Here is a 27,327-nt window from a genome sequence, read left to right as displayed (position 1 = left end):
AAAAAAAATTTTACTGGAACTGGAACCATAGAAAAGATTATGTAATAAAAGCCGCAGGTTTGTGGGGCTGTTTAAACCCTTACCCTATTTAACAAAAACACTAAAAAAATAAGCATTTGTTTATTTTATGTTTTCAAAACAAACACTCCATACCAAATAGATTTCCAAATGACTGCTTCAGAGTCTTTACCAAAACAAGAGTTAGAGGCGCTTAAAAAGCTCAAAGATATTCCCCTTGCGATTCTAAATGCTGAAGCAGAATACGTCAAGCAAATAGGAGATCCGCGAAGATTAAGTGATAACAACAATGTCAAGGTTTCAGACCAGATCAAAGAACTTCTTCAGCAAGATCCGCGTCTAATGCCAGAAGAACTTAAGGCAGCACATGAAGTTTTTCAAACGCATAAACTGGCTTACTTAGAGCATGAAACAAAAGTTGAGTTCCTTAAGATTATGATGAATGCTTTTGAAGATGACGATGAATCTTCGACATACTATGCCAATCTCTTTTTATCCCTTAACGAAGACACCATTGCACAAGAAGAAAGGGCGAACGCTGAACTGAAAAGCAAACTAAAAAGTGAAAAGAGACGTGTAGAATCTCTTCAAAGTTGGGTTGAACAAGCAGCAAAACAATTGGTGGATGATGTGGCTGATGTTGTTCAGACTAAGCCTGCAGAAATATTAAAGATGACTACGGAAATAGACGAAATGCAGAGAGAGATTGATGCTTTAGAGGAAAAAGAAAAGGCTTATTACAAGAGTTTGACGGATCAGTTGGGTATAGATCGCGAAGATGGACAAGAATACGACATAAATGAGGACCCAGTGGCTAAAATGATTAAAGAGACTGAAGAATTTGAAACTCGCGTACACGAACTAGAGCATCACCAACTAAATCAACAGACTAATGTCATACATGGACCTAAACCACCTAAATCAACAGACTTAGAGTCCTTGACCAGAGAGCTGGATATTAAATCTGCATCTAACTCTGCGCTAGAGCGAGAAATTGCTCAACTTACTGCACGAGACCAAAAACTACGAGATATTACTGCACATTTCAAAGAGCCATTGGAAAATTCACTGCCTCAAGACCCTCAAGCCTTTGTTTTGTTGCAGCAGTTGTCCCGAAACAATTCCATATCTGATATTAATGAGTATGTGGAAAGCGGCGAAACCAATACGTATGTGGTACAACAAGCCATTGACTGGTATTCAAACGTCAACACGATGATGAGCAAAATGCTTGGTATAGATTATAGTACTTTGCGTCTACTACAAAAGGGTCCCCATCATATACTTTACAAATTTACCAAACAAGTATCTATTTTTGGTAAGACAGGGAATCCCAAATTGTTTGTGGCAGCTCAAATATCGTATGAGCTTTTTATTGTCAATTTAACGGGGAAAATTGAAACTGGAAAAATTACTGGAATCCACTTGTTGCGGCGGTTATCAGTTAAAAGTGGAGATAATAGTAGTGGGGAGCCGGTGGCTGATAATGTGATTGACCGGGCGGTTCTTGCACAGGACGTTCTTACACAAACAAAAGCACTTTACGGTTGTAGTCCAAGCTTTTTTGTTAATGAAACTAGCCGGATAATTCGAGAAAGGCTAAATTCTTTAAATTAGAATCTTTTAATGAACTATTTACGACGTATATGATGTTTGAATAATTACAATAATTTAATGAAAAAAAGAAAATTTTTTTGATATCAACTAAAAATGTGAAAAAAAGCAAAAAAAAAAAAAAAAAAAGAGTAAACAAACTAAGAATACAGTCATGGAGAGCAATAATATCAATAAGAGCAAGAAAAAAAAATTAAAAAAAAAGAAATAAAATAAAGCATACTTATCACTGATAAGTTGAAATGCAAGCTAAATTTTAACTGAGAACTGCAGATGATGGTGTAAGGGGGGAGGTCTGATTAGAACTATTTGCTGGTGATCCAGCCGCCAGCTTTGTTTTCTTGAGTTTAAGCGCCAGCCCCTTGAGGTCCTCAAAGCTTTGTGAATTGGAGTTTTTACGGCCCCATCCTGATGGTTGTCTTTTGAGGAACGCACCAACGGCACCCAAGTATCCTTCATGTCTCAAAAAGTATGCAGTCTTTTCACCTTGAGACCAAAAGTTGATGGCATACGATAGTGTGTGCATAGTGATTGGATGGCCACAAATGTAGGAACCACCGAAATAAATGTGCTCCAAGCCATGATTCCGTGCTTGAAGATATGCAATTTGTCCAATGTTATTCGAGATTGCATACAACAAACTTCGACTTATGTCTTCACCTCGGAATCGGGCAAACTTTTCTTCCTGGGTACCCTCGCTGTCATAGCCTTCATCATCGTACTCATCATTGTCGTATACTGTGCTGCTTGTACTCTCAGTGGCTGCGGCCTTTTGAGTGTTTGACGAAGCACAATTACATTGTTGTGCGCTCTGGGGACTGCTTGCTGTGCTAGCTGTCGCCGATTTCTGTTGTTGTTTGTTGTGTTCGTGCTCCTTGCGGGCTGTTTGGACTTCTTTAAAGACTTTTCCAAAACTGCTTGCAATAGTAGTTGCCTTGAGACCAATTCGAGGATAATCAGTTCCATAAATGTCACCAACGAGCATATCAACCCTAGCATTATCACCCTGAGCTGCCATCTCAAGCATGTCGTCATAGGATTTGGCATTTGTAAGAAGCGACAAAAGACCCCAAAGAGTACCACCACCAAGAGATGAACCTCCTATACGGGTAAACGTCTGAGGGCCTGTAACTTTAATCATACTTACACCTGAGCCAATATTGACAAGTAAATATGGGTAAATATTTGGTCGAGCCTCGGCAAATCTCATAGGATCTTGTTCGCTGTAGCAAAAAACTTCCTCGGGGATTTCGGTAATAAAAAAATCCAAACCAGCAATCAAGCATTCCATTTCATCTTCTCGAGTGACTTCAACTCCAAGACGAGAGCGCATAAGATCATAAAATTTGTAAGAGCCACCACCTGTGGCCATGATGTGAAGAGGTTTTTTAGAAGACGAGGACGAGTCATCGGAAGAACATAGACCCTGAATAAAATCCATGTACTCGTCAATTTTTTCAGTCTCAAACTTGGTGAAGTTAAGACGGCCTCCTTTACCTTGGTCATCTTTTGTGAAGTAAACAATTTTGGCAAGAGAACCACCAATCTAAATAAAAAATAAAATAAAATAAAAAGGTTAATACTAAAAAGACAACAGCTGATATTTCAATTTTGGTGGGGGTGAATGGCTTGGCCCGAATAGTGGGGTGTGGGAAAACGAGAGGTAACTTGATTTTACAAAAGAACCAATAGCCTTTTAGTAAGATCATTAATAATCCGAACAAAACTTACATCAACCGCTATATGCGAAACCTCGGAATTATGATGGGGAAGAGCAATATCTCTGGTGCCGGGAGGAGTTTGGCGACCGTTAGACTCGTCTTCGTCAACAATGAATGCACCTTCAACATTGATTCGAATAGCGCTGGGTCGCGGAAAAGTCGTATCGAAAGCCGCAATCCCCGGAATATCATTAATACTAATGTGGTGATCTGCTCCATGATAAAAAGTTTGAGGGGTTGAAGCCAGCGACGATACAGCAGTTGAAGGTCTAGAGCAGATTACTGATGCTGAAGGATGGCGGCTATGATTGTTGGTGATTCGTTCCGTAGCCTGGTTGATGGTGTTTGTAGAAGTTGGCTTACCATCAGTATGTTGGGACTTTGCAAAGGCTGAATCAGTCAAGTCCTGCGTGGCTTGTAAATCGAGAGTAGACATGATCCGGGTATATATGGGAAGGACGTGTTCTGGAATGGTATGTGGAATATCAAATGTATATTTTTTTTTCCAATTCCTACTAAATAAGAACAAGAAAATATAGCTGGAAATATATAAATTTATATACGAAATTGAAAGTGAAAGTGAAAGTGAAAGTTAAAGGCATAAAGCTTGTCGAGAATTAACAACGAATATTGAAATTTTTTGATTGATGGAGACGACGGCTTAGCGGAGTCATGAAGTAGAAAAAAAAAAAAAAAAAAAAAAATTTGTGACACACTTTGTGTGGGGGCTTGTTACAATATTTTGTTAACGTGTAAGAAAAAGAGAGGGGGGGTGGAGAGAAAGAGAGAGGTCGAAGGTTTTGTAGTATTAATACCACCACTACCACCACTACCACTACCACCACTACTATTATTACTACTACCAACCATCATCATTTACTACGGCGGCGGCGGCGGCAGCAGCGGCTTATAGTAAGGCTAACGTATTCGGCGGAAGGAAATGAGGCCCGGCCATTGCGCCTCGGCCAGAAGGCTAGTGATGTAGTACCGATAGTGGAGAGACAGGCTAAAGTTTGTTACATCAAAAAAATTGTTACATTATATATATTGTAACAAATAGTGTAATGTCATAATAATGTTGTAATACATACGTAGCCGTTTTTGATCCCATCCATCTCATTTCATCGCAACATCTCAAAGCATTCTGACAATATTATCACTACTTCAGTAATTTTCTCTTAATAAATAATCAAAAAAAAAGAAAAAAAGAAAAAAAAAAACAATGACTGACTTCAAAGTTCCAGACTCTTTCTACGAATCTCTCAAATCTACTTACAGTAAAGCTGTTGAATCTGGAGACTTGGTATTTACACCTACTTCAACAATCTATACTAATGTGGACGATGTTTCCTACGTCTACAGCGTGATCCCAACCCTCAAGCAAAAACCACAGGGTATTCCAAAACCTAGTGAAGAAGAACAAGAAGAGGAACAAGAAGATTCTTCAGCTCCTTTTGATCCCTTTGACCCCCCAAGCCCTCCTTTATTGGTTTTACCTGATTATGCAAATAACTACGCTGTTGTTCTCAACAAATTTGCCGTCGTTCCATACCATTTTATTCTCATCACAAAGGACAAAAAGCCCCAAAGTGCACCACTCGAACCCACTGATCTCCATGCTGCATACTCTCTTCTTCGTGCAACTAATAAGCAATCCGGTATCCGCCACGTTGGATTTTTCAATTGTGGTGCCAACTCTGGTGCCAGCATTGATCATCGCCATATTCAGTTCATTGAATTCCCTAATCCCAAAAGCTCAGATGGGGCTGTCTACGAACCTTGGCCTGATGTGATTGTCAAGCCACACTCAACTACATACAAAAATGGCCAAAAACCTATTTCTGCACATCACGCCCCATTCTTTTCGCATTTCCTGGCCCCAATTGACACTTCTACAAAGGAAGACGAACTAGCTGATCACCTATCTTTTAGATACTCAACTCTTCTTTCTCGTGTTCTTACCTCCCTACGTCATTCTTCTCTTCCACCAAGATCCCCTATATCATATAACTTGGTTTTTACTGAAGAGTGGATGCTTGCCGTCCCCCGTACTGCTCCTGATTTTATCGATGCTGAAGCTGATATCAAAATTGGAGTAAACGCGGTTGGTGCCATCGGTCTCATTTTGGCCAAGGGTGACGATGAACTTGAATACATTAAGAAAAAAGGTCCAGTCGCTATTCTTCAAGGTGTATCTTTGGAATCTCAAAAGAGAGAAGAAGATGTGGATTATGATTACTGAATGCTGATTAAATGTTTATCACAAAAAAATTTCAACAGTAATATATTTGTATATCCAAATTAAGAAAAAAAAAATAATAAAAATAAAAACATTCTCTTCCTCAAAAAGCTATCCAATAAAAGGGGTATCGTAACGCCAGGAGGTAAATGACGCACTTCAACGTTGATTTCCCTTTCTGTGCCATAAGTCTTTGTATGGGTTACTACTGTCTTGTCAAAATATTCAATAATTTCCAAATCAATTTTATCTTAGTCTAATCTTAATTGTATCTCTTGTAAGAGAAGTCAAATCTGAATAATAAGATTTTGTTGAAACCTTTGGTTTTTATCAAAAACAGAGCAACTTTCATTCTTTTGTCCTTTTAATAATTTCTTCAAAAAAAAAAAAAAAACCTTTGATTCACTGAAAAAACTTAGCCTCTTCTTAAGACAACATTTAAAGCCTTCACTTTTAGAGCACGTACACTTCTGAGACAATTTTTTTAAAAATCTGGCTAGTCTTCAACGGTGTTTCTTTGTATGAAGCTCTGTAGTTAAGTGTTGAAGCTAAACTTAAACTATTATCAATATTCTTAACAAGTTGAACATTTTTTTGTAGTATTTTTGATGCTATTCCAAGAAGATACAATTCATTATTAAATTATTAAACAAAATACTGTCTTGATCATAATGTCTTTCAACGTCGCTTTTACGCGTTTTCTGCTTCATTGAATCAGTTTCCAAGATTGGAAAATGGCTTACGACGCATTCATTTGAGGTTTTACAACAGGAATCGAATGTTTTATATATACCTTGTTTCAATAGTGTCACTTTTGAGGAATTCTTAACTTCTGTTTCCTTTTTCTGCATAAACCGCTTATGGGAATTTTTTTCCACCTCACCCATTCTAGATTCATTTTTGACCGAATCTTTACTAAGAGTTGAAATAACGGTTGTACAGGACAGCCCAATGGAACTGACTGAATGAAACGATTTGAAACTTAAAGTTGTTGTTAAATTGTGTTTATAGAGCCTTTTAAAAAAAATTTAAAAAAAAAATTTTTTGTGTTTATTTTTGAGGTTTTTTGGGGAGGAAATTGAGGAATCACTCACTTTGTTTTTTTATCTTGGCTAACTTTTATGTCTAAGGGTGATGGCATATAATGTGTGTTTATATTATGGTTGAATACTTTGTCAAACGTAGACACATCAGACTGTAAATTTAGTTTATGATGTTAAGTATTTGATGGTATGTGAGTCTTATATAAAAATTTCACTTTTTATATTGGAAAATGATTTGCCGTTAGTGTCATTTTAATACCAAAAGCATGAAATTTTGTGTTGGAACCGAGGACCAATTCGTGAAACATATTTTAATATATATATTTTTTTTTAATTTTATAAAGCATTGGTGTATACAAGCAATCAAACCTACAGCTTTACTGCTACTTCTAAAAGGCTTTTATGATCTATTCATTTTTGATTTTTTAGGCTCAAAAATGAAGAACAATTTATGACAAACAAAAAATATATCTCTTTATGCTATTTTTTAAGTGATAAAAAATTTAACTAATATCTATAGTTACTGACTTTGCCCATGCTTTAATATTGAAAAACTAATAACGTACCAAATTATTATCAAGTAAAGGTTTAGAAAAATTGATTCTTTTCAAGCTGATCATTTGCTTCATAATTCTTAAAAAAAAAAAAAATAAAAAAAGAAGAAACCGAAAAATATCATCAATTTTTAAAAGTCAAAAAAAATAAAACAGCATTTTAATAATACAATAAAAATCTTTTTTGAATAGTTGGATTTGAAAACTTTGGATGTTATTAATCAGCAAAATAAACTAGTTTTTTGTATATAGAAAAGTACTAAGTAAATTTTTCAGGCTCAGTTCTTTATTGCAAACCAGTCCAATTACAACTATGCACAATCATAAGAAACTATTAAATTAGCTTTATTGCCTATTTTTTTTCTAGTTTTTTTAAGTGTGTTAAAATTTAAAAATTTATGTAAGGTATATGTAGTGTACTCTTTTCTAAGAAAGAGAAATGTCTCACTAACAAGTATGTAAATATTTGTTGAAGAGAGGATCAACATTACATGAATGGTTAATAATAAAACAGTTTTTATACAGTAACAATACTTTCTATAAAAACCGAGTTATTCTTTTAGATTTTCTTTTTTTTTTCTTAGTCCCTATTTATTCTAAGAAACTAGCAAATTAATGAAGAGTTTTCTTTATTCATAACGCTGCCTCAAAACTTATTTACTTAAATGGAAATGTTACTAATAGACGAGTGGGGCTTCAAAATAATTTTAAAAAAAAAAAAAATTTCAAAAATTTTTTTTTCTAACCTAAATTTATTGTTATACTACTGGAACCATCCTCTAGGGTTACTGTTTGTGATCTAAGATCGAGTTTTTGAGGGTCTATGTCTCAAATTAATGGTTGGCTGATAGGAAATTATATTTTTTTTTCCTACTCATAGATCAAATACCTGAATATACTATGTTTTCGTATTTGAAAAAATATCTGGAACTTTCAATGGTACACTAAATCTTAGGAAGTTTTAGCCAGATTTTTTTTTTTTGTCAAAGTAATGGAAAGAACCTACTATTGTCAAATTTCTCTATTACATAAAAACAAACTAATCATGAACAGCTTAGTTTTTATATTTGAGAATTAGTTATTGATCAAGAATCAGCTCTCACCAACTAGGTTTTGGATACATTTGTTCCTTAGAAAATCACAAGTTTTCAATCTGTTTCTTAACCCAAAATAAGAGTTTTTTTACTTTAACGATTACTTAGTCATGACCAAACTATACTTGCATGGATTATTACCTGATAAAAGCCTAGTTTTTTTATGCTTTAATATTCATACGAACAAGGTCAGGCTGGATATATTCATGGTATAAATGTCACACTTTTGGATTAAGAAATATGATTTCTTCCAGTTATTCCGTGGAGATTATTATGAGCAAATCTTAATTACGTTTTTGGGTTATAAAAGATGGTATGGGTTCATTATTTAAAATATCTTAATAATTCATAATGATATTTTTGATAAATATTTGAAAAAAAAAAAAAAAAAAAAAACACGCCGCTTACAATTTGCAAATTTGTTTTTCTTTTCTTTTCTTTTTTCTTTTTTAGAGATTCGAAACCTAATGATCTCATTTTGAAGCTAACTGTGTTTAAATTCTGTGAACAAATCAGTAACATGATCACATATAACATTCGTGATCAAACTTACTCCTAAAAATTGAATTAAAAAAATGATCATTGTTCGCTTTTCTATCTTTCCAAAGTTACAGAGTACCCATGATAGATTATTATTATCAGCAAATAATGTGAGTCTAAAACTTTTACATCTTAAATTTAAAAGATAGAGTATTCAGCATCTAGGTCAGATTTATTATAATTAATGATACATAAATCTCTGAAACTTTCAAAAACTGTAAAAAAAATAAAATATTAAAGGTTTAACTAAATGCAAGAAATCTTCGTATTTGAAATATTTTTTTTTGCTATCATTTCTAGTGGGCAACTACGGATAAAGATATATGTACATTAACATTTAAAAATGAATAGAGTATTCTAAACGGAAGCATTCTTATTTGACGAAGGCTCCAAGCTAAATATGTTTAAAAAAAAAACAAGTTGAAACTTTATTTTAATAAGAATCATACAACATATTTCTGTTTCAAATACTCCTACCATTTTCAGAATGTTTTTGAGCTTAACTAATTATCAATTAGTGATTTTAAAAGACACATATTTTGAAATTAAATGAACAGTGTCAAATGTTAACAATGGTTAACCTAAGTTAAAAAAAAAAAAAAAAAAGCCTATCAGGATAATCTTATCACCATTTAAAATTGTAATTAAAGTATTCCAGATCTTTTTAAAAGTAAATCAGTTACAAATTTTCTTTTAATAAATAATATCATTTTCTTTTATTTAGCATTAAAGATTTGCTCGTGGATTTTTGTGTATCTTGCTGTTTTTTTTTGTTGTTTGATTAAAGTTGAAACTTTAACTGGAAAAAGTCTGGAAATCCCGGTGCTTATAGGTTTTGGGTTTTTGTACAGTTGAACTTGAAGGATGATCTGGATTCTTTTTCTCGTCAGAATCTTGGATACTTTAAAACTGATTATAGTTTTTTTTTGGTAGAAATCAACGTATTTGTTTACATACTTCCTCTCAGCCTGTCTCCTTCTTACTGGTCAAAATTCTATCTCTGTTTTTTTTGTTTTTCTTTCGTTTATTTTTTTCAATTTCAAATATTTGAAGCTGTATACAAAATAGTAAAATGAAGATAATGGAATTTAAATGTGTTCGTCAACACTGATCTACGCCTACGTTTCCCTTAAATTTTAAAATGGGCCCGAAAGCATACAATTAATGAAAAAAACATATTAATACGGTTTGATACTTTAGTACACTGGGGTGAGTGGAGACTGCTTTTCTATTGCACATAAAAAATTTTCAAATCATGTAAGCTAAACCTCGAAGATGGAAATTGTGAAAAAATTATTCAGGTTTTTAAAAAAGAGAGAGAGAATGGGTGAGTGAGTGAATGAAAAAAAGGGAAAAAATATTTTTTTAAGATATTGATACAGTTTTTTCAATCAAGAAATTATTGATTTTAATTCTTAAGGTTAAATCGTGTTTTATTTTGTTATCTCTGTTTGTAAATTTTGGGTTCGAATAATACAAAGGTCTTTTAGGCTCTTGTTCAACCTGATAAGGTTATCAGTATTGTGAATACTAGCATTGTCAAAAACTTGAAAATATGGAAATTGTTAAAGCTCAACTTGTGAAATAATCCCAAAATAACTAAATAATTAAATTCTTGAAAAAAAAATTTTTCACTTTTAATATATGGTACATTCAAATGGTGTGGTTCTTGCCTTAGTGTGCCAACATGAGTATACTTCGGAACAACTGGTGACTTATATAATTGCTTACCGATATATATTATTACTTGTTGTTGGAAGCTTAGCAAACTATTTTATGATTACTTTCTTTGTTAAGCCGAAAAATTACCAACCCATTTAAAAGTACCCATCGCATTGGTCTTGGGATACTACACTCCTGCTCTTTAAGGCTCTGCAACTTGAATGCTTTACAAAATTTCACCTTAAGCTTCTAAATTTTTTAACATCTACATTGTTTATTTATCCACTAATTTTTTGAATAAAAAATACGCCTTTCAATCAGTTGCAGCTTAACTCTAGTTTTTTTTTTTTAATATGAAAAAACATTTTAAAAAACAGAGTTTACTTTTCTATTAAATTATTATTATATAAACTAATACAGATAAATACTAATGAAATTCCTTATTAGGAACTCAAAGAAGAAGACAAAAAAAAGCAGTGCGCATAAACTTTTGGGGGCGTCAGTATGAATTGTTATTCGATATCTTGAATCCCGGCTTCTTTTTCGGAGGGTAGTTTACCAGTTAGGCTCATCTCATCTCATCACCAAAAAAAAAAAAATTAGACGTTATATTTTTCACTGATAAAAAAGGCTGAGTGAAAAAAAAAAAAAAGAAAAAAAAAACAAATGAAATATCAAAAGAAATTTTCTTCATATGAAAAAACATGTGTATCTTCTTGAAATTTCTTTGGTCCATATATTCTCGCTTAGTTCATGTGAAATTTCATCGTGGCTCCAGGAGTGCTTTTTTTTTTAATAACCTTAGACTTGTAAATTAATTATTGTTTAGCGTTTTTTTTTATATAAGCTGTTTTTTTTTTAACAATAATTAACTTTTGTTTATGATTCTAAAAAAAGAAGAGGACCTTGAAGAGATAATAATACGTTTTTCTTGTATATGCTCCCTTTTTTTACATATCTTTTCGTTTGTTTGTTGTAAGTAGTCGACTGAAAAAAAAAAAAAAAAAAAAAAAGCGTTTTTTATCCCTGAGTCCATCGCGATGGGCTTCTATACGTTGTGAGCCTTAGGATAACCTTTTGTTTATCTTATAAGTAACTAAAAAAAACTGTCAACCTTTCCTAAATAAAGAGAGAGGGACTTTAAGGATATATGTGGTCTTGTATTTTGCATGAGTTTATGAATCGACTGATAGTGACATTAATGCAATTGTTAGTCGAAATAAAACTCCACAAACGTTTATAACTCACATGCAAAACCTATTGACCTTTAAGCGCGTATTTTTTGAAAAAAAAAATCATTCCATTTAAAACTATGATTGTTATTGGTAATATTACCATTAATATGTTGATGTAAGCTAGAGACTAGCTTGAAATAAATATTTTTCAAGGTTGTATATACATCTTGGACAAAGGTTTATGGTCATATTAAAGCTTAGAAGCATCCCACCATATAATACTATACAATACATTAGGTTTGATAAACATAATATGGGACATTGATACGATAAAAAGAAATAGATTAATTCGAATATTGTATTCAGAAAAATGATAGTTACCACCCAAGAATCAAAGATACAGGACCTCCTGTATATATGTATAGAGTTGAAATAAAAGACCACTTTATTATTTATGAAATATACTTAAATATAATCAGAAGCATATTTCCTATTAAAATCAAGCGGGTATTTGTTTCTTTCTAGCTGATATACATGGAAGACCCACATTTTTCAAAAGCTGTTATCGCATCTATTCTTGACGAAAAGGAAACCACCACAATTTTGGTATAAGCTATGAAGAAACCGTCATGATGCATTTAATCATTATTTATTATAACCAAGAGCCGTGATAATTGTAAATGTTGCTTTTATAAAATACCATTTAAATGGAATTTTTTTTATTACTGTAAATACAAAATAAAAGCTCTCTTTTTTCCGTTTTTTGCTACAAAATCCGATGAAAATTTCTTCTATGCCGAATTCCACATGGGTTTTGGCAAGCCGGTAATAAGAATAATTACTTTAAAAAAAATGTAACATTGGTTTGTCAAATCAAAATTTTATCATAGTAAGAAACGTTTAATTTCGCATAAGCTTAAAATCCGGTAGTTGGAAATTCCCCACCATTGGTCTTCTTCTAGAAATCAGTTAACCCAAGTAAAAATTTTAATAATATTTTTTTTTTTTTAAAATTGATGATAACCAGTTGCAACAACACTTCATTTTAAAAAAAAAAAAATTGATTAATGCGTTGAAAAATATCCTTTAATTAATGTCTTTATATTCATTTAAGCTAACTTCTAGATTCTTTTGTAAGCTAAGAAATAAGATATTATACTGAATAACCGATTGACTAATGGTTAAACATTCGGTAAAATCTAGCCTGGGTCATTTGTTAAACAAAATTAACGGTTTGTTTTTAAATAATCTTAAAAAAATTTATTAATTTGGAAATTAGTCAATTTAAATGCTGCTGGGGTGAAATATAGAAAAAGAAAAAAAAAAAACTTAATTAAGTTTTTTTTTATAAAGTATTATACATGAATCCATTGTGATAAGAAATTCATTTCCACCAAAAAGAAGGTATTGAAATAGGATTTTATAGATAGCATCAAACAATTGTTACATTGTTTTAGTTGAAAAGAGAGTGATTAAGATTGATAAGGTTTTTGGGATTTTATTTCTAAATTATGACGGACTATTGTACAAATATTCTTAAAAGACTGGCGCAAACAAACATACACACACACAAAAAAAAAACTAAATAATAAAAAAATAAAATTAAATCAATGTTTCATAAAATCATGATAGCTACTTTTTTTTTAATAGCCATTTATAGAAAGGGTTAAACAATAATAGTAGCCTTTCTTAATCTCTTGGAAGGAAGCCCATTACAAGCTCTTATATTGCCAGGTGATGAAGGGATTTGCTTGGTGTGAACACGAGCATGTTGGGACAAATTATCAGAGCGAGAAAAGGTTTTGCCACATTGTTTGCATTCAAAGGGCTTTTCACGTGTATGGAGACTTCGGAAATGTCGCTTTAAGTGTTCCTGACGACGGAACTTGCGGTCACAGTGCTCACATGTAAACGTTTTGGACTCTTCGTCAACCGTAGAAGGTTTGCGAGAAGCGCGTCTTGGTTTGGGAGAGTTAGCCCTTGAATTAGATTCGGTAGAAGATTGGGAGATTTCCGAACTAGAAATGCATGAATCGACAAGACAAGAAGATTCGGAATCGTAATGCTCATGGGAGCATTCAGTAAGATGAGCCGAATGAATATGGTGGGAGCGATGGGTCATTTTAATTCTCTTTTGTGCGTTTTCATCGACATTCTTATTAATATTAGATGAAATGAAATTAATATTTGACTCATTGGTTTCACTTCCTTGGGAAAGATCTATAATTCCTGCATTATTACCAGCGTCATCTCTTAATCGTTTAAGTGAGACGGGTGATGGAGAAGGAGTGGGGAAAGTATGAGGCTGGCTACTCTTGAGTATTATGGGGACCTCTGGAATGGGGGCAGTGGTGAAGTTGTTAGTGGTGGTGATCATAGAAGAAACGGAAGTAGAGTTGGGAGAAACAGGAGTAATGGGAAGAGCAGCAGGTTGAAAGTTGTGAACACCAGCAGGCTTGGAATAGAATTGTATTGTGGGACTTGCAAACATTTGTGGCTGACTTTGCATTTGACTTGGAAGTGGCTGAGGGAACTGAGCGACAGTGTTAGACTGAAGAACAAAATAGTCCTGAAGGTCTGGAACGGGAGTGCCAGCTGCAGCTGCAGCGGCTGCGGCAGCAGCAGCATTAGTGGCAGTTGGAAGTTGTTGGATAGGAATTCTTGCTGTTGTATACTGCGAGTAAGCAGAAGGATGTGCGAAGTTTGCGTATGTCTCACTTTGAATAGGCATCATAGAGTGAGGCATGGCCACGTTAGAATAATGTGGGACCTGAGACTGAAGTTGATCCAGTTTTTGCTCTGGGAAAGCAATAGCTTTGGGATCGCAAAAGTTTTCAGAAGCAGTAGCAGGAGTAGTAGATGAGTAGACAGGATCCATGGTAGCGCCAACAGGAACCAGCTGTTGGGCGCTGGAGTCTTGGAGAAACGAGCCGCAGAAAGGCAGAGAGTTATCAAAGGCAACTACAAAGCCTTCAGGAGAGGTTTGAATGGGGTGGTTGTTGATAACAGTCTGATTCTGTGAAAAGACGGGTCGTTGTTGAAAGTCTGGAGTTGAGGATGCAGATGTAAAGATGGATGTTTCTGGCGAAACAACCGAGGATCGCGGAGAGTACATCAGTGGGGGGCAGTCCAGCTGCTGAAGGTAGTCATAGGGAGCATCGCTAGAATGGGAAGAAGAGGCAGATGCAGTGTTGATTGAGGTTGATGGGTGGGAGCTGTGGATGTAGTTTGGAGAGGCTTGAGAGTTTAAAGTGGTCAAGTTGACCATATTGTTGAAGAAGGAAGGCTTTTTCCCATAAGCCATTACAGGATACTGTTGCTGTGATTGCGAGTCTTGGGTGGTGGCTGTGTCTACTTGTTGGTAGAAGAGTTGAGGTTCATAACAAATATCCGTCATTGTGTATTATGTATAAATTTTATAGATATATGAAGATGGGAAGATTGTAATAATATAATTTAAAAGATGAATGATATGATTAATAAAAAATATACGAAAAAAAAAAACTAAAAAAACAAATAGGCGAAGGGAATCAAAAACTGGACAATATTAAAAGAGTGACTGGTTGGGATTCGATAGTAGTAGCTGATTTATTTTTATTTTTATTTTTTTGTTTCTGAACGAGTGAAGACCAACTTAAGGGTCCAAGGAAGGTTTATAAGACCAAAATGAAATTGGAATATTGAAGATGGATATATAGGTGATTATATATGAAAATATATATATATATATATATGAAGAGAAATAAAAGAGGGGAAAGAAAGAAATAAAAAAAAAATTAGAAAAAATTCGGGACCAAAATGGAGGTTTTGGCTTGTTATATATATAAATTTTCAGTGAATAAATACCTCGTATGACTTGAAATTTCAACTATAGAGACCCTCTAAGTGTTTTTTTGGGGGGGGCTTGTTAACCCATAATTTTCCAAATGCTTACATATTTCTTAACAACCACACTAATAGCTTTAAAAAATAAAAAAAATAAAAAAAAAAAAAAAACAAATTTTGCCAGCTATTTTTTTTTTTTTTGCAGATACCAATTAATTTGTCTGCATATATGCACGCCGACTCTGGTAAAACTATAACTTATAGTTATATATTTTAGTTCCAAGTTTAGACGCCGTATCACGTGCTGTGATATTTTTTTATTTTATATGTGTATTATATAATTATATAATTATATAATTATATAATTATATTAATGATATTAATTATTTTAATTATTTTAATTATAATTAATTATATATATATATTTAAATATTTAAATATTTAGTTTTATTACTACTCCTACCCTTTCCTCCTCCTCCCCCCCCCCCAAAATTAACAACACAAATTTCAAAAAAGAAAAAAAAGAAATGAAAGGCCTATTTTTTTTTTAAATTTTTTTTTTTTAATTATTTTTAATAACCATCATGTAAACATCCACCATAACTATTAGTACTATACTGGTAAATACCAGAACGCGTGTGACGCGTACGCGAGAAAAAAAAATTTAAATTTATATATATATATTTATATGTATTTATCTTATACCATCATATAGACAACAATTATTGAAATAAAAAATTCCACTGATATTAAACCTATCAATCCATTTATATATATATATACATATATACTTAAATATTTAAGTATATGTGGAATATGTAACCGCCAGTAGTCTTGATAATGGCTCTGTTATGGCTGGGCTTTCTTCTCCAGTCACTTGGTTCCATTAACCTATATTGGGAACCTTCATACAACTAAGGTTATTCATTCATGTTTCTCTACCTAAACATTTTCGTAAATCATCAAACGCAACAGTCATTATCTAGATACCTGCATTTTGAAGAAAAAAAAATATATAACCATCAAAAAAGTCCTCTTTTTTTTTCTGCTTCAGTTGTTAGTTTGTTCTTCCGATTTATATGTTATTTGTAATATCTCACATTCACAGACGTGATTTTTTTATTTTTTTTAAATTTATTTTTTCTTTTCTATATTAACATTTTTATGTATTCATATTTCGCACCACTTTGGACTTCGATGCATGCAATTACTTTATTAAACTTTACTCAAAGTTTAAGTATTATTTGCCCACTACACAAGTATGGGAACCTATGGTAAAGAGAAGTCAATAAAAAAAAAAAAGAAAGAAAGAAAGAAAGAAAGAAAGAAAGAAAGAAAGAATTATTTTATTTTATTTTTTAATTTTTTTTTTGCCTTACCCTGTCTCTACTTTCGCCATTCAAAATGTCCATGTGAGGTTTTACTCTTTGGTAGCACAATCAAATACATAAATGTAGCTGTAATAGTTCCATACTTGCTTTGTTCTTAACAATAATACCTACGTATCTTCTCAAGTTCTTCTTTTTTTTTATTTTTTTTTTTTCAAAAGGCGTTCAAACATTATTAAAAATTTAAATATAATATATTTACTCTTGTATATATATTACATTTAAGTAAATATTACCGCTATAAAACGAACTACTTTTCAATGTTCAGTTTTGACAACTATAATGGATAAATTATTATTGTAAAATTTGAATAGTTTTTATTAGACAAAAGGGACATACTAACAAAAATTTGATTTTAGTGAATAAGAATTTCAGTTATATAAATTAACCGACACCTAAATGAAAATAATTAATGAGGCCATTAAATTTTTATTTATAACTTAATAAAAAAAAAAAAAAAAAAAAAAAAAAAACAACGAAATCCAATGTTCGTTTAAAGCAATTTTTTTTGTTGCTCAAGTAATTACAAAATTAAAATTAAATTTTAATTTTTCAAAATAAAGATTTTAAAATAGGGGGAGACGATCACTTCCATCTCGATCTTATAGCTTTTCTAACATATATGTGATTTCTTTTGAAAAAAAAAAAAAAACGCAAGTTATACACAAAAAATTAAAAAAAAAGGTTTCTCTCTAAATACTTAAATACTTAAATAATTGTATTAATTTAAAGATAAACAAATCTAATATTGATACCAAAAAAATTAAACTATTGTAACAGTTAAAAAATCATTCGCTAATTGTTTTCGTCTTTTTCGTAATTTGACTAGTGCTTAACTAAAAAATAAATGAAAATGAAAATGAAAAGAAAAGGGAAAAAAGAAACGAAGAACGTCACTATTAAGTTTTTTTTCTTTTCTATTCTTAATTTTTTTTTTTTTTCTCCCAAGTTTTAAGTTTAATAGTTTTATTAGGAAACTTTGAATAATATATTAAAAAAAATCTCTTTTACTTCTCTTTAGTTCTTTCATTTGTGAAATCTCAAAAAAAAAAAGAAAAAAAAAATGATAGCCCTATACCCGAAGTTATTCTTGATGAATTATTCCACCAAAATGTATATGCGTTAAGCAAAGTGAGTCTATTTGTTTAAAATTCCTGGGATAACAAACCCATTTTAAGTTTCAAAATGATATGATTTCTACAAGGTTTTGCAGGACTTTCGACTGTTTTCCTGAAAAAGATCTGTATGGTTTGGTGAATATCGTTTTTAAACAAGGAAACACCAGTAGTTGAACTTTTTTTTTTTTTTTTTCTTTTTTTCTTTTACTTTATAAACCCTTTCAGCTTTAATAAACATGAATCACCAAACATAGCATACATAGTATAATAAGTAGACTTATTCTCTCCCAAAACAAAAGAAAATAAAGATATTGAAAATGTCATGTTTTTCTTCTAAACTAACATTGGGTCACCTTTTTTGTTTTTAAAAAATAATCTATATATAAAGTATTACTTACAATCAATTATTTATACACATGAATTTTTTTTTTTTGCTAAAAATATCTTTAGAATGTTATTACATCATTTAAATGAAATGATTCTTTTTCTTATTTTAATTATTTTCCCTTGAAATGGATAACCATTTAAACATTTTATTTTCGGCATCTCAATATCTATGAATGAAAAAAAAATATCAACGGAATAAATGTGGTTTGCATTCGTTACTTCAGAAAAGCCTTTATCGTCTTTGTACCGATATCCCAAGTTAACTACTCAACTAGTTTTATCTAAAGGCTTCGATATCTTTGTTTTTTTTTTTTATTTTTTTTTTTTCGGAGAATGAACCTTATTTTTGTTCGGGTTTTAAAAGACCGTGGATGTTCTATTACTTACTTCAATGTGTAATACATTTATATAAGTGCTTTGTTTCTATTTCAAAGTATTATCTTAAAATGAATTTCCTTGCTGTTATAAATGCAATATTGTATTATGACCACTTTGTATATTAATTTTTTTTTTCTCAATTCCTATTGTTATTCTAAATTGTGAATATATCTAAAAAGGACCAAACAAGAGAAATAGTAACAAACAAACAAAAAAAGTTCTTTTGGGGACTTTGTCTTCCAAACAACTACCCTTTAATTGGAATAATCTTAAACGTTTGCAGTAGAATCTTTGTGGATATGCACATTTCCGGATTCAACTCCAAAAAAAAAAAAATCTATTTATGTAATATTCTATCTTTAAACCTAAGGTTGATCAAAGTGGATCTTTGATATTATGGGCCTTATTTAAAGAAAGTAATCCCTTTTCTAAGTGGAGTTCAATTATATACTTGTTTAAAAGTTAAATAAATCATTAGATGTGGCCTTTTTTTCAAGTTTTTTTTTTTTTTTTTTTTTTTTTCCTCCGCTATTAGACTTTTAACTCCATTCATAATTAGAGAAACGATTGTATTCATTTTTGTGGAGGCACAAACCAGATTGGTGTATATGCGTTACACCAATAATTATTGGCTTGGAAATGCTGATTTCGTTAGAATTCGAGTGTAGAATATGTAACAACTTTGTAATATGGAATTCAGTACGACATTTATGTACCCATTCTGTCTTTTTATTTTATTTTTATTTTTATTTTGTAATTGCCCTCCATTAAGCATAAGACAAAAAAGGTCTTCAAATGAGACAAATGCCCAGCATGCTGAGCCTTAAAAATATTCAATTTATCCAAAAGTGGAATTGCTTAAAAAGACGACTTTACAAAACTGTTACATTGGTATTTCTTTATTAAGGGTATGTCAAATAATATCATGATTGAACAATAGGATAAATAACCGGTTACGTCGCATAGACGTAGAATTTGAATTGCTTTGATACTAATATATATATATATATATACAATAAATATTCACTCAGATCTAAATTTCCTAATTTCCGCGTGAATAAGGTAGTACAAGTATCTGATTGTTTAGATTAAAGAATCTTGACACTAAAAGTAGGAAATAAGCTGGAATGGGATTAGTATTTATCATTTTAATCCATCTTATTATCAAATACGACTATTGCTAAATTTCTTAGTTTTTGTTTATTTTTTACAAATTTTTTACAAATTTTTACAATTCTTCCAAACGACTTTAGGCTTATGTGGTTTTCCAGGCTTGGTATTGAACATCATTACGCTCATCTACTAGGAGATCTAAATGGACTAGATATTTTGGCGTGTATAGGAACAAAAGTTAGTACTATCATGTAATATGATTATTCATACTGCGTAGAACTCCAAAAGGAAAATAACTGAAGTTACGTTAGTTACGTTAGTTACGTTAGTTAAGTCTGTTTTCATTTAAGCATTAAGAATTGCTCAATCATCACTCAAAATAAGCATATCATTCAAAGAAAAAGTCTCTAGACCTTTTAAAAGTAAATCAGGTACTTATATAATTTTAGATTGATTTTAATCTGCATTATATTTTTAATTTTTTTTTAGATTTTTTTTTTGAAATTTGTTTAAATTTGTTTAAATTTGTTTAATTTTTTTTTAATTTTTTTTAATTTTTTTAGTTTTTATTTAAAATTTTTAATTTTTTTTTTAGAAAGAAAATATTACTACCAAAATATAATATTTTGGTACCTAAACATTTCTCTTAGACTAACATTTGAACAAAACTCAAGTGAACTTTGATTAAAATATTAAATTGTGATATCAACCTACAAATTCCAGCACTAATGCATTTGACCAAAATAAACGAATTTCTTCCTTCTGTTGGGGGAAAAAAAAAAGCCAAAAAATAAATAAAAAATAAATTTTAACAAAATCAGAATCAGGACAAATTTGTTTTCCCGAGAAAAAAAATAAAAAAAAATAAAAAAAAATTAATAATAATAATAATAATAATAATAATATTACATGTTGTAAAAGGGCAAACTTTAAGTGGACTTATTTTGATTTCAGGGTCAAGGTTTAGTTTCTCCAATATTCACTACGACATGTCAGGGACCTATTTCAAACGTTTACTAAATCGGAAAAAAAAAATAGCAACAAAAAAAAAACAAAAATAAAAAAAAAGTAAAATGTTGCTAAGCAACTAAAAAAACATTTAAGCATTGAAAAGGCACTATTCAATTGATTTAGCGCTTATTTGAGTTGCTTGAAAGTAAGAAAAAACGCGATAAACGAGACTTGAGCTCATGTTCAAGCGCATATGTAATGTACTTTGATGCCGTTACTATTAATCTAGAGATACAGATAGCGGAAAAGACCAACGCTATCTACATGTGCCTTATTGGTACTCGCATTACTTATTTTGAAACAAACAAAGGGAAAAAAAAAAAAAATAAAAAAAAACCACAAGCGTATGGGTGAATAAGTTACTGTAACTTTTCGTGACAAATTATAGTTTTATATCTAAAGGATAAAAGCTCGAAAAAATCAAACTGAAGTCATTTGTTTTGAACTTAGGTGAAAAAATAACTTGATTTTTTTTTTTTTTAAGAGGGTAATATCAGCGCCATGATTTTTTTTTTCAAATGAAAAAACACAAAAACACTTATTAAAGGAAATAAATAAACAGAAATTTCACATTCTGCGCTTAAATGTCTAATTAATATTTTTCATGTATATTTTATTACCTATTTTGTCAATGCCTTTGAAAAATTACATAATCTAGCATATTTAGTATATCTCTCCAACTTTCTTTTTGAAAAATCTAAGAAAAATTAATTTTGAGATTTAAAAAAAAAAAAAGAAAAAAAAAAAAAAGTAATACTCGTTTTGATATCAGCAAAGTGACGATAACTGGATTACTTTCCAAAATTTAAAATCTACTAAGCTTAATAGATGAATTGAAATTTTTCACTCCACAGAGGAGAACTTTAATTTTTACAGTTTCCCAAAAATAAATGAAAAATAAAAAAAAAAAAAATTGAAATTGAAATTGAAATTGAGCTAACTAATATTACTACACTTACTATTTTACTTTCCTATTTAATAAATAATCGGGCCATTTGTGCTTACAACGTTTCCCTAACCTGTGCAGTATACATACACTGGTAAAGTGTTTCTCAAAAAAAAACAAAAACAAAATACAAAACTACATTTTTGTAAACCACATGGCCTGGCTACTTTTCAACGGTTTAAAACTGTCAGCTGTTTGTTCAATCGATCTTTTTTTTTTTTTTTTTTTTTTTTTATTTTCCAATTCTGCTATGATTAATAATTTTTTATCACAAACATTATAATGTTAGCGATAATTACTTTGAAAAAAAAAAAATAAACAATAAACCTAGCTAGATCATTTGAATAGATCTTTTGTTATTGAAATTTCATATGAAAACCTGAACAGAATCAATAAGTTGCAAACATTTCTTAATGTTAATATATATATATATATATAAACTGTAATTGAAATATTGAGCCTTTTTGTTATTTGTAAAATATATTTTCACCGGTAATACCGCTTATATTGGTGCATGAGACCACAAATATACAATGTTCACTAGCTATATATATATATATATATATATTGTTTTTTTTTTTTTCAATAAGTATTGTTGTTTACGAAAACAACGCAGAGTCATCATTGTTGTCAGTGGAGATCGAGTCACACTCCAAACTGCAGTAATTGATTTAGTGAAGTCACTTTGGTAAGATATATAAATAATTACTCAGCGTAATCATAAGAGCACGCCACCAATAATATAATTCACAATTGAATCATATTATTGGATAGCTAGGTGCTTAAACGATTTTTCACCAGCATAATCTGGAGAAATTCTAAAAACATAATGACTAGACTACTTATGGAAATTATTTTTCACTTAAAATTGGCAATCACTTCCACTTTTGGATATTTGTCAACCTACCATGACGTGAGTATAAGAGCTCATAAGCTTATTGTTTCGTTTTGTGATCACTATTATTATTATTATTATTATTATTATTATTATTATTATTATTATTATTATTATTATTATTATTATTATTATTATTATTATTATTATTATTATTATTATTATTATTATTATTAAATTTTTTTTTTTTTTTTTTTTTCAAATAAAGATAAATATGCTTATATTTTTTTTTATTATTATTTATAGCTGCTTTAATATAATTCATTCTTGATTGACAAAAAAAAAAAGACCATATTAGAAAGTCTTTAATCGCATTTTCAATGTGATAATTATTTTTTTAACCCGTAATAGGATAATAATAGACAATATACAAAAACATCAATGACGACAGTAAAAACTCGTAAAACATAAGCAGATCAAGAATATAAATATAAATATAATTTTTTTTTATTTTTCACTTGATTCCTCCCTCGTGGAACCACATTACCCCATGCTCTTACATTTCCTAGTCTAAATCAAATTTCCAATTGGCAACGCAGATCAGGGGTATTTGAAACAAAAAATTTCAGTTGTATCATAAGTAATATATGTGCTTGCTGACTATGAATTGATTGTTGAGGAGGAGCTCACGACTGGAACGAGACTACATCATCATCATCATCATTATAAACAAATTTTATAGGAGCGATTTGCTTTCTCTATTGCATAACACAAACTGGCTACTTCTACCCAATGTTTTTTTTTTTTTTGGGGGAGGATTCTAATAGAGTCTGCAACCCTAACCTCGTGGTATAAGGTGGTTAGGTTTTTATTTTTCTAGTTATTATGTTTAACAATTAGTATATATATATATAGATATAGATATCTAAGATATAGAGATACCAATAGGTTTCACTGTGGCTTCTTATCCTTCCTAGAGCTCATTCGTTCAACTCTTATAGTAACTTTAACTCTAATAGAAATCTTCTTTTTCTTCTTTTTCTTTTTCTTCTTTTATCTTAAAAATTTAAAATCAATAATTTTTATGTATTTATTCGCTAACCTTTGAATCTACAACTACAGATCACATTTGTTGGAATTAAAAATAGAGAAACTTTTTCCTCCAGGTCGTTCAACACTAACAAGATTTTCATCAGATGATTTTTTTTTTTTTTTTTTTTTTTTGAGCATGCAGATCTAATAAAAAATACTCTCAAAGTAGATAGATTAATAACGTGGCTAATTGGTTGAGTACCATTACCAGTAAGGTCCACCCCTGGTAATATTTCCAAATCTTTTTTTTTTGAGACTACCCTGGTTATAGTAGCCTAAACTTTGGGCTATGGGTGGGAGGGAAGAAAAGGATGAATCTTAAGCCTTGGATACCTTACTCCGTTTAGGGTTGTGTGTTGTATTTAGTGGAAATCTATTGATTAAGAAAATCTTTCATTTGAATTGATTTTTTTTTTTTTTTTTTTTTTTTTAGAGATTTCTGATAGTAACAGTTAAGACTACTTACTAGTTGATAGGAATTATGACCCACATTGCTGGTTCGTTTTTTTTTTTCATTAACTATTTTCATAGAAAAAAATTTTTTTTTTTTTTTTTTTTTTCAATCGTAGAAGGAAACCTAGTTAACTAAAGATCAGTTTTAATGAAGTTTTCCAAAGAGTATATAATAATATGGCAGAATAAGTTTATTATTTTATTGTAAATTCTTTTATAGAGTTTTGTTTTGTTTTAATTTTTTTTTTTTTTTTTTTTTTTTTAAATAGATTGAAAGTCTAGGCGCATAAATATCCGAATAGTTTGAAAAAAAAAAAAAAAAAAAAAAAATCATTTGAGGTTTGTATACGGCTGTAATTTTTTTTTTTTTCAAAACAAATTAACAATTACGGATAGTTCAATAAACTGATTTTAAATCTTAGATTGCCAATATGCATTTGTCATGATATTATTTATTCATTAATTCATTAATTCATTAATTCTGCATATTCTTTATTTTAAAAGTCATTAATTTCACAATAAAAATCTCATTTTAATGAAAAAATTTTGACAAGGACCAGACTGGGATGTCATTGATACTATTCAAGGATCGAGATTTTGAAATATTTAAACTGGAATGATATAGGTACTACGTATTATTGTATACTTTTCGGTAATAAACTATATTAAAGATTTTATTCTACCCCCTCTTTTTTTTTTTTTTTTTTTCTTCTCCTCCGGGGCTTTGGGAAAAACTTTATGTAAAGTTAAGATCATACGAGTCCAGTTGATTTTGGGGGGAAAAAAAAAAATTTTTTTTTCAAGAAAAAAAATAAAAATAAAAACACCAACACCAACACCAACAACAACAACAACAACAACAACACCAACAAAAATATTGAACTTGAAGTAACCATATAGTTGGGAAAACAACACTAATCCGATTCTTTATATTTTTTTTTGGATATTAGACTATTTCGTGATTAAAACGTTTAAAGGTGCGAATTTTCAACACCAAAGTCGGCATTATACCTTATAAAAGAAAAAACGTACATTCGAAAGAAACACTTAATTCCTTCTAGTTGCAATCAATAAATGTTCTATTTCCATACAGACCCTAATATATATATATATATATAAACATAGATCTAACCTTAAATCATTAATGGGACTTTTTTTTTTTTTTTTTTAATATTGCTATTCATTAGTTTGTATAGAAACGCCTATTAAAAAAACTTATCCTTTTTCAGTATTAATATCTCATTAATATACAGTATTTTTTTTTTTTTTTTTGAATTCCATTGCGCCTTAAGAAATTACATAGTTTTAAAAATTACCACGTCAATTCACCAAAAAATATCAAAAAAAATAAATATTAATACCAGGAAGAGTAGCAAACAATTTGAATTTTTTTTTTTTTTTTTAATATTTATTGTTAAAATACAAACCCAAAAAAAAAAAACCAAATTGTCGCACTAAATCTAAAAATTTTATTTTTGAGTCAAAGCAATCAGTTGATAGTTGCAGCTTGCACTGTTTGTCAGCTCTTATTTATATATTTATATATATTTAATTGGTACATAAAAATGTACTCTTTTCTTTTTTTTTTTTTTTATTCATTATATTTTGTTCTAGCATTGATCATGAGTTGTTCTTTTCTCCTTTTGTTGCATATGCCTATACAAGTCAAGTAGTTTTGGAACCATTATTATCTTACTATATAATCCAATGTTCAACTTAATATTATATTATTATGAATTTACCATAAAGCAAATAATGAATATTTTTAAAGCTTATAAAGGTAATTTAACAGAATCATATTTATATTCATATTCATATTCATATTCATATTCATATTCATATTCATATTTTTTTTTATTTGTTTGTTTTTATTCAAAGGTTATAAATGTTATATTTATATTCATATTTATATTTATATTCATATTTGTATCAATATTCGTATTCATATTATTATTAGTACTCGTATTCATATTCAAATTCATATTTAGATTTTTAAAGTTTTGTCTAGATTAAACCAACCCTTAGACAATCAAACAAACCACAGCAATTAATTCAAAAGTATTAAAGCTCAGCTGCGGAGTTTAGAGAACTTATGATTCATATTAAATTAAATTAAGTTATTGGTTTTCGCTTATACTCGCTTATAAAAGATTCATACATATATATCTTTATAGTAAATAGAATATTATATATTTTTAAGAAGGCATATTAGTTGAATAAAAAAATAAAAAAAAAACAAGAAATAATATCAATAAACTAGACAAAATATGAAATTATCCAGAAGTCCATTTCAAGCTCAAAAAAAGAAAAAAAAATATTGAATAAGGCAGCAGATCAATCATATGTTTCCGAGAAAATTATTAAATTAATTGGCTAAAAAAAGTTAATTTTTATTTTCTCTACACCTTTTGAGATAATTATCTTATTATTAAAGCATGTTGAGCATTAACAATTTAAGATTATTTTGACCTTATTTTTTTTTAAATGAGTTGAGATTAGAAATATAAAGTCAATATCTTGAAATAAATTTAAGTATTTTATCCTAACCTTTTCATATCAATAACCTTCTAAATGGGTATATTTAAAGTGTCAAAAATATGGGGGCTAGATTCCCGAACTACTTGAAATGCAAGGGTAGAAAAAACCCTAACCTTCACTTTTAAACTTTCGGATGTTTTTGATAGTAAATTAATAATACAGCATACTGACAAATTTGAAGCAAAAGCCGAGCAAGCATTGCTGAAATTAATTAAATAGGGAAAACAGAATATGGACATCTACCTTTAATTCTTCAATCTATATATCGTATATATATTTTTAAATTTGCAACCATGCTTAAAAACTTTTAAATCCTAGCTTATGTTTTCTTTTGATAGAAAGAAAATAGATTTAGATAAGAAATATTCTTTAATAGTATTCATATCTTTTTTTTTTTTTTTTTCTTTTATTGTAGATTTTTTTTAACATTATATTAGCTACGATTGACCTCACAGCCATTGAAGGATGTATTTTAAAGTAAGCATATTTGTTTAAATTTAGATTAGAACTTCCAAAAAAACAAAATAGGTGCGCTCAAAAGATCCCGAACAAGTATAACATAACAATAATATAATCATTAATA

The 27,327-nt window shown here is 29.9% G+C and overlaps 4 protein-coding genes across 4 annotated transcripts; 2 read left to right on the top strand and 2 right to left on the bottom strand.

Annotated features, from left to right (window-relative positions):
• Positions 1-168: 168 nt before the first annotated feature.
• On the top strand, positions 169-1,635 carry SAPINGB_P005027 (uncharacterized protein; the record flags this gene model as incomplete). The annotated part of the gene is made up of 1 exon (XM_031999742.1): positions 169-1,635. The coding sequence occupies one exon, from the start codon at positions 169-171 to the stop codon at positions 1,633-1,635; it is 1,467 nt and encodes a 488-aa protein (XP_031855633.1).
• Positions 1,636-1,888: 253 nt separating this feature from the next.
• Positions 1,889-3,789, bottom strand: SAPINGB_P005026 (uncharacterized protein; the record flags this gene model as incomplete). The annotated part of the gene is made up of 2 exons (XM_031999741.1): positions 1,889-3,178; positions 3,364-3,789. 2 exons carry the CDS (start codon positions 3,787-3,789, stop codon positions 1,889-1,891), a joined length of 1,716 nt encoding a protein of 571 aa, XP_031855632.1.
• Positions 3,790-4,575: 786 nt separating this feature from the next.
• SAPINGB_P005025 (uncharacterized protein) lies at positions 4,576-5,595 on the top strand (the record flags this gene model as incomplete). The annotated part of the gene is made up of 1 exon (XM_031999740.1): positions 4,576-5,595. The coding sequence occupies one exon, from the start codon at positions 4,576-4,578 to the stop codon at positions 5,593-5,595; it is 1,020 nt and encodes a 339-aa protein (XP_031855631.1).
• Positions 5,596-13,326: 7,731 nt separating this feature from the next.
• SAPINGB_P005024 (uncharacterized protein) lies at positions 13,327-15,057 on the bottom strand (the record flags this gene model as incomplete). Its single annotated transcript, XM_031999739.1, has 1 exon — positions 13,327-15,057. One exon carries the CDS (start codon positions 15,055-15,057, stop codon positions 13,327-13,329), a length of 1,731 nt encoding a protein of 576 aa, XP_031855630.1.
• Between the last annotated feature and the right edge of the window lie 12,270 nt (positions 15,058-27,327).

Source organism: Magnusiomyces paraingens (genome assembly GCF_902498895.1).
Source record: "Magnusiomyces paraingens strain CBS 517.90 genome assembly, contig: contig4, whole genome shotgun sequence".
In the NCBI taxonomy this organism is placed as follows: domain Eukaryota; kingdom Fungi; phylum Ascomycota; class Dipodascomycetes; order Dipodascales; family Dipodascaceae; genus Magnusiomyces; species Magnusiomyces paraingens.
This window is presented reverse-complemented; position numbering and strand designations above follow the sequence as displayed.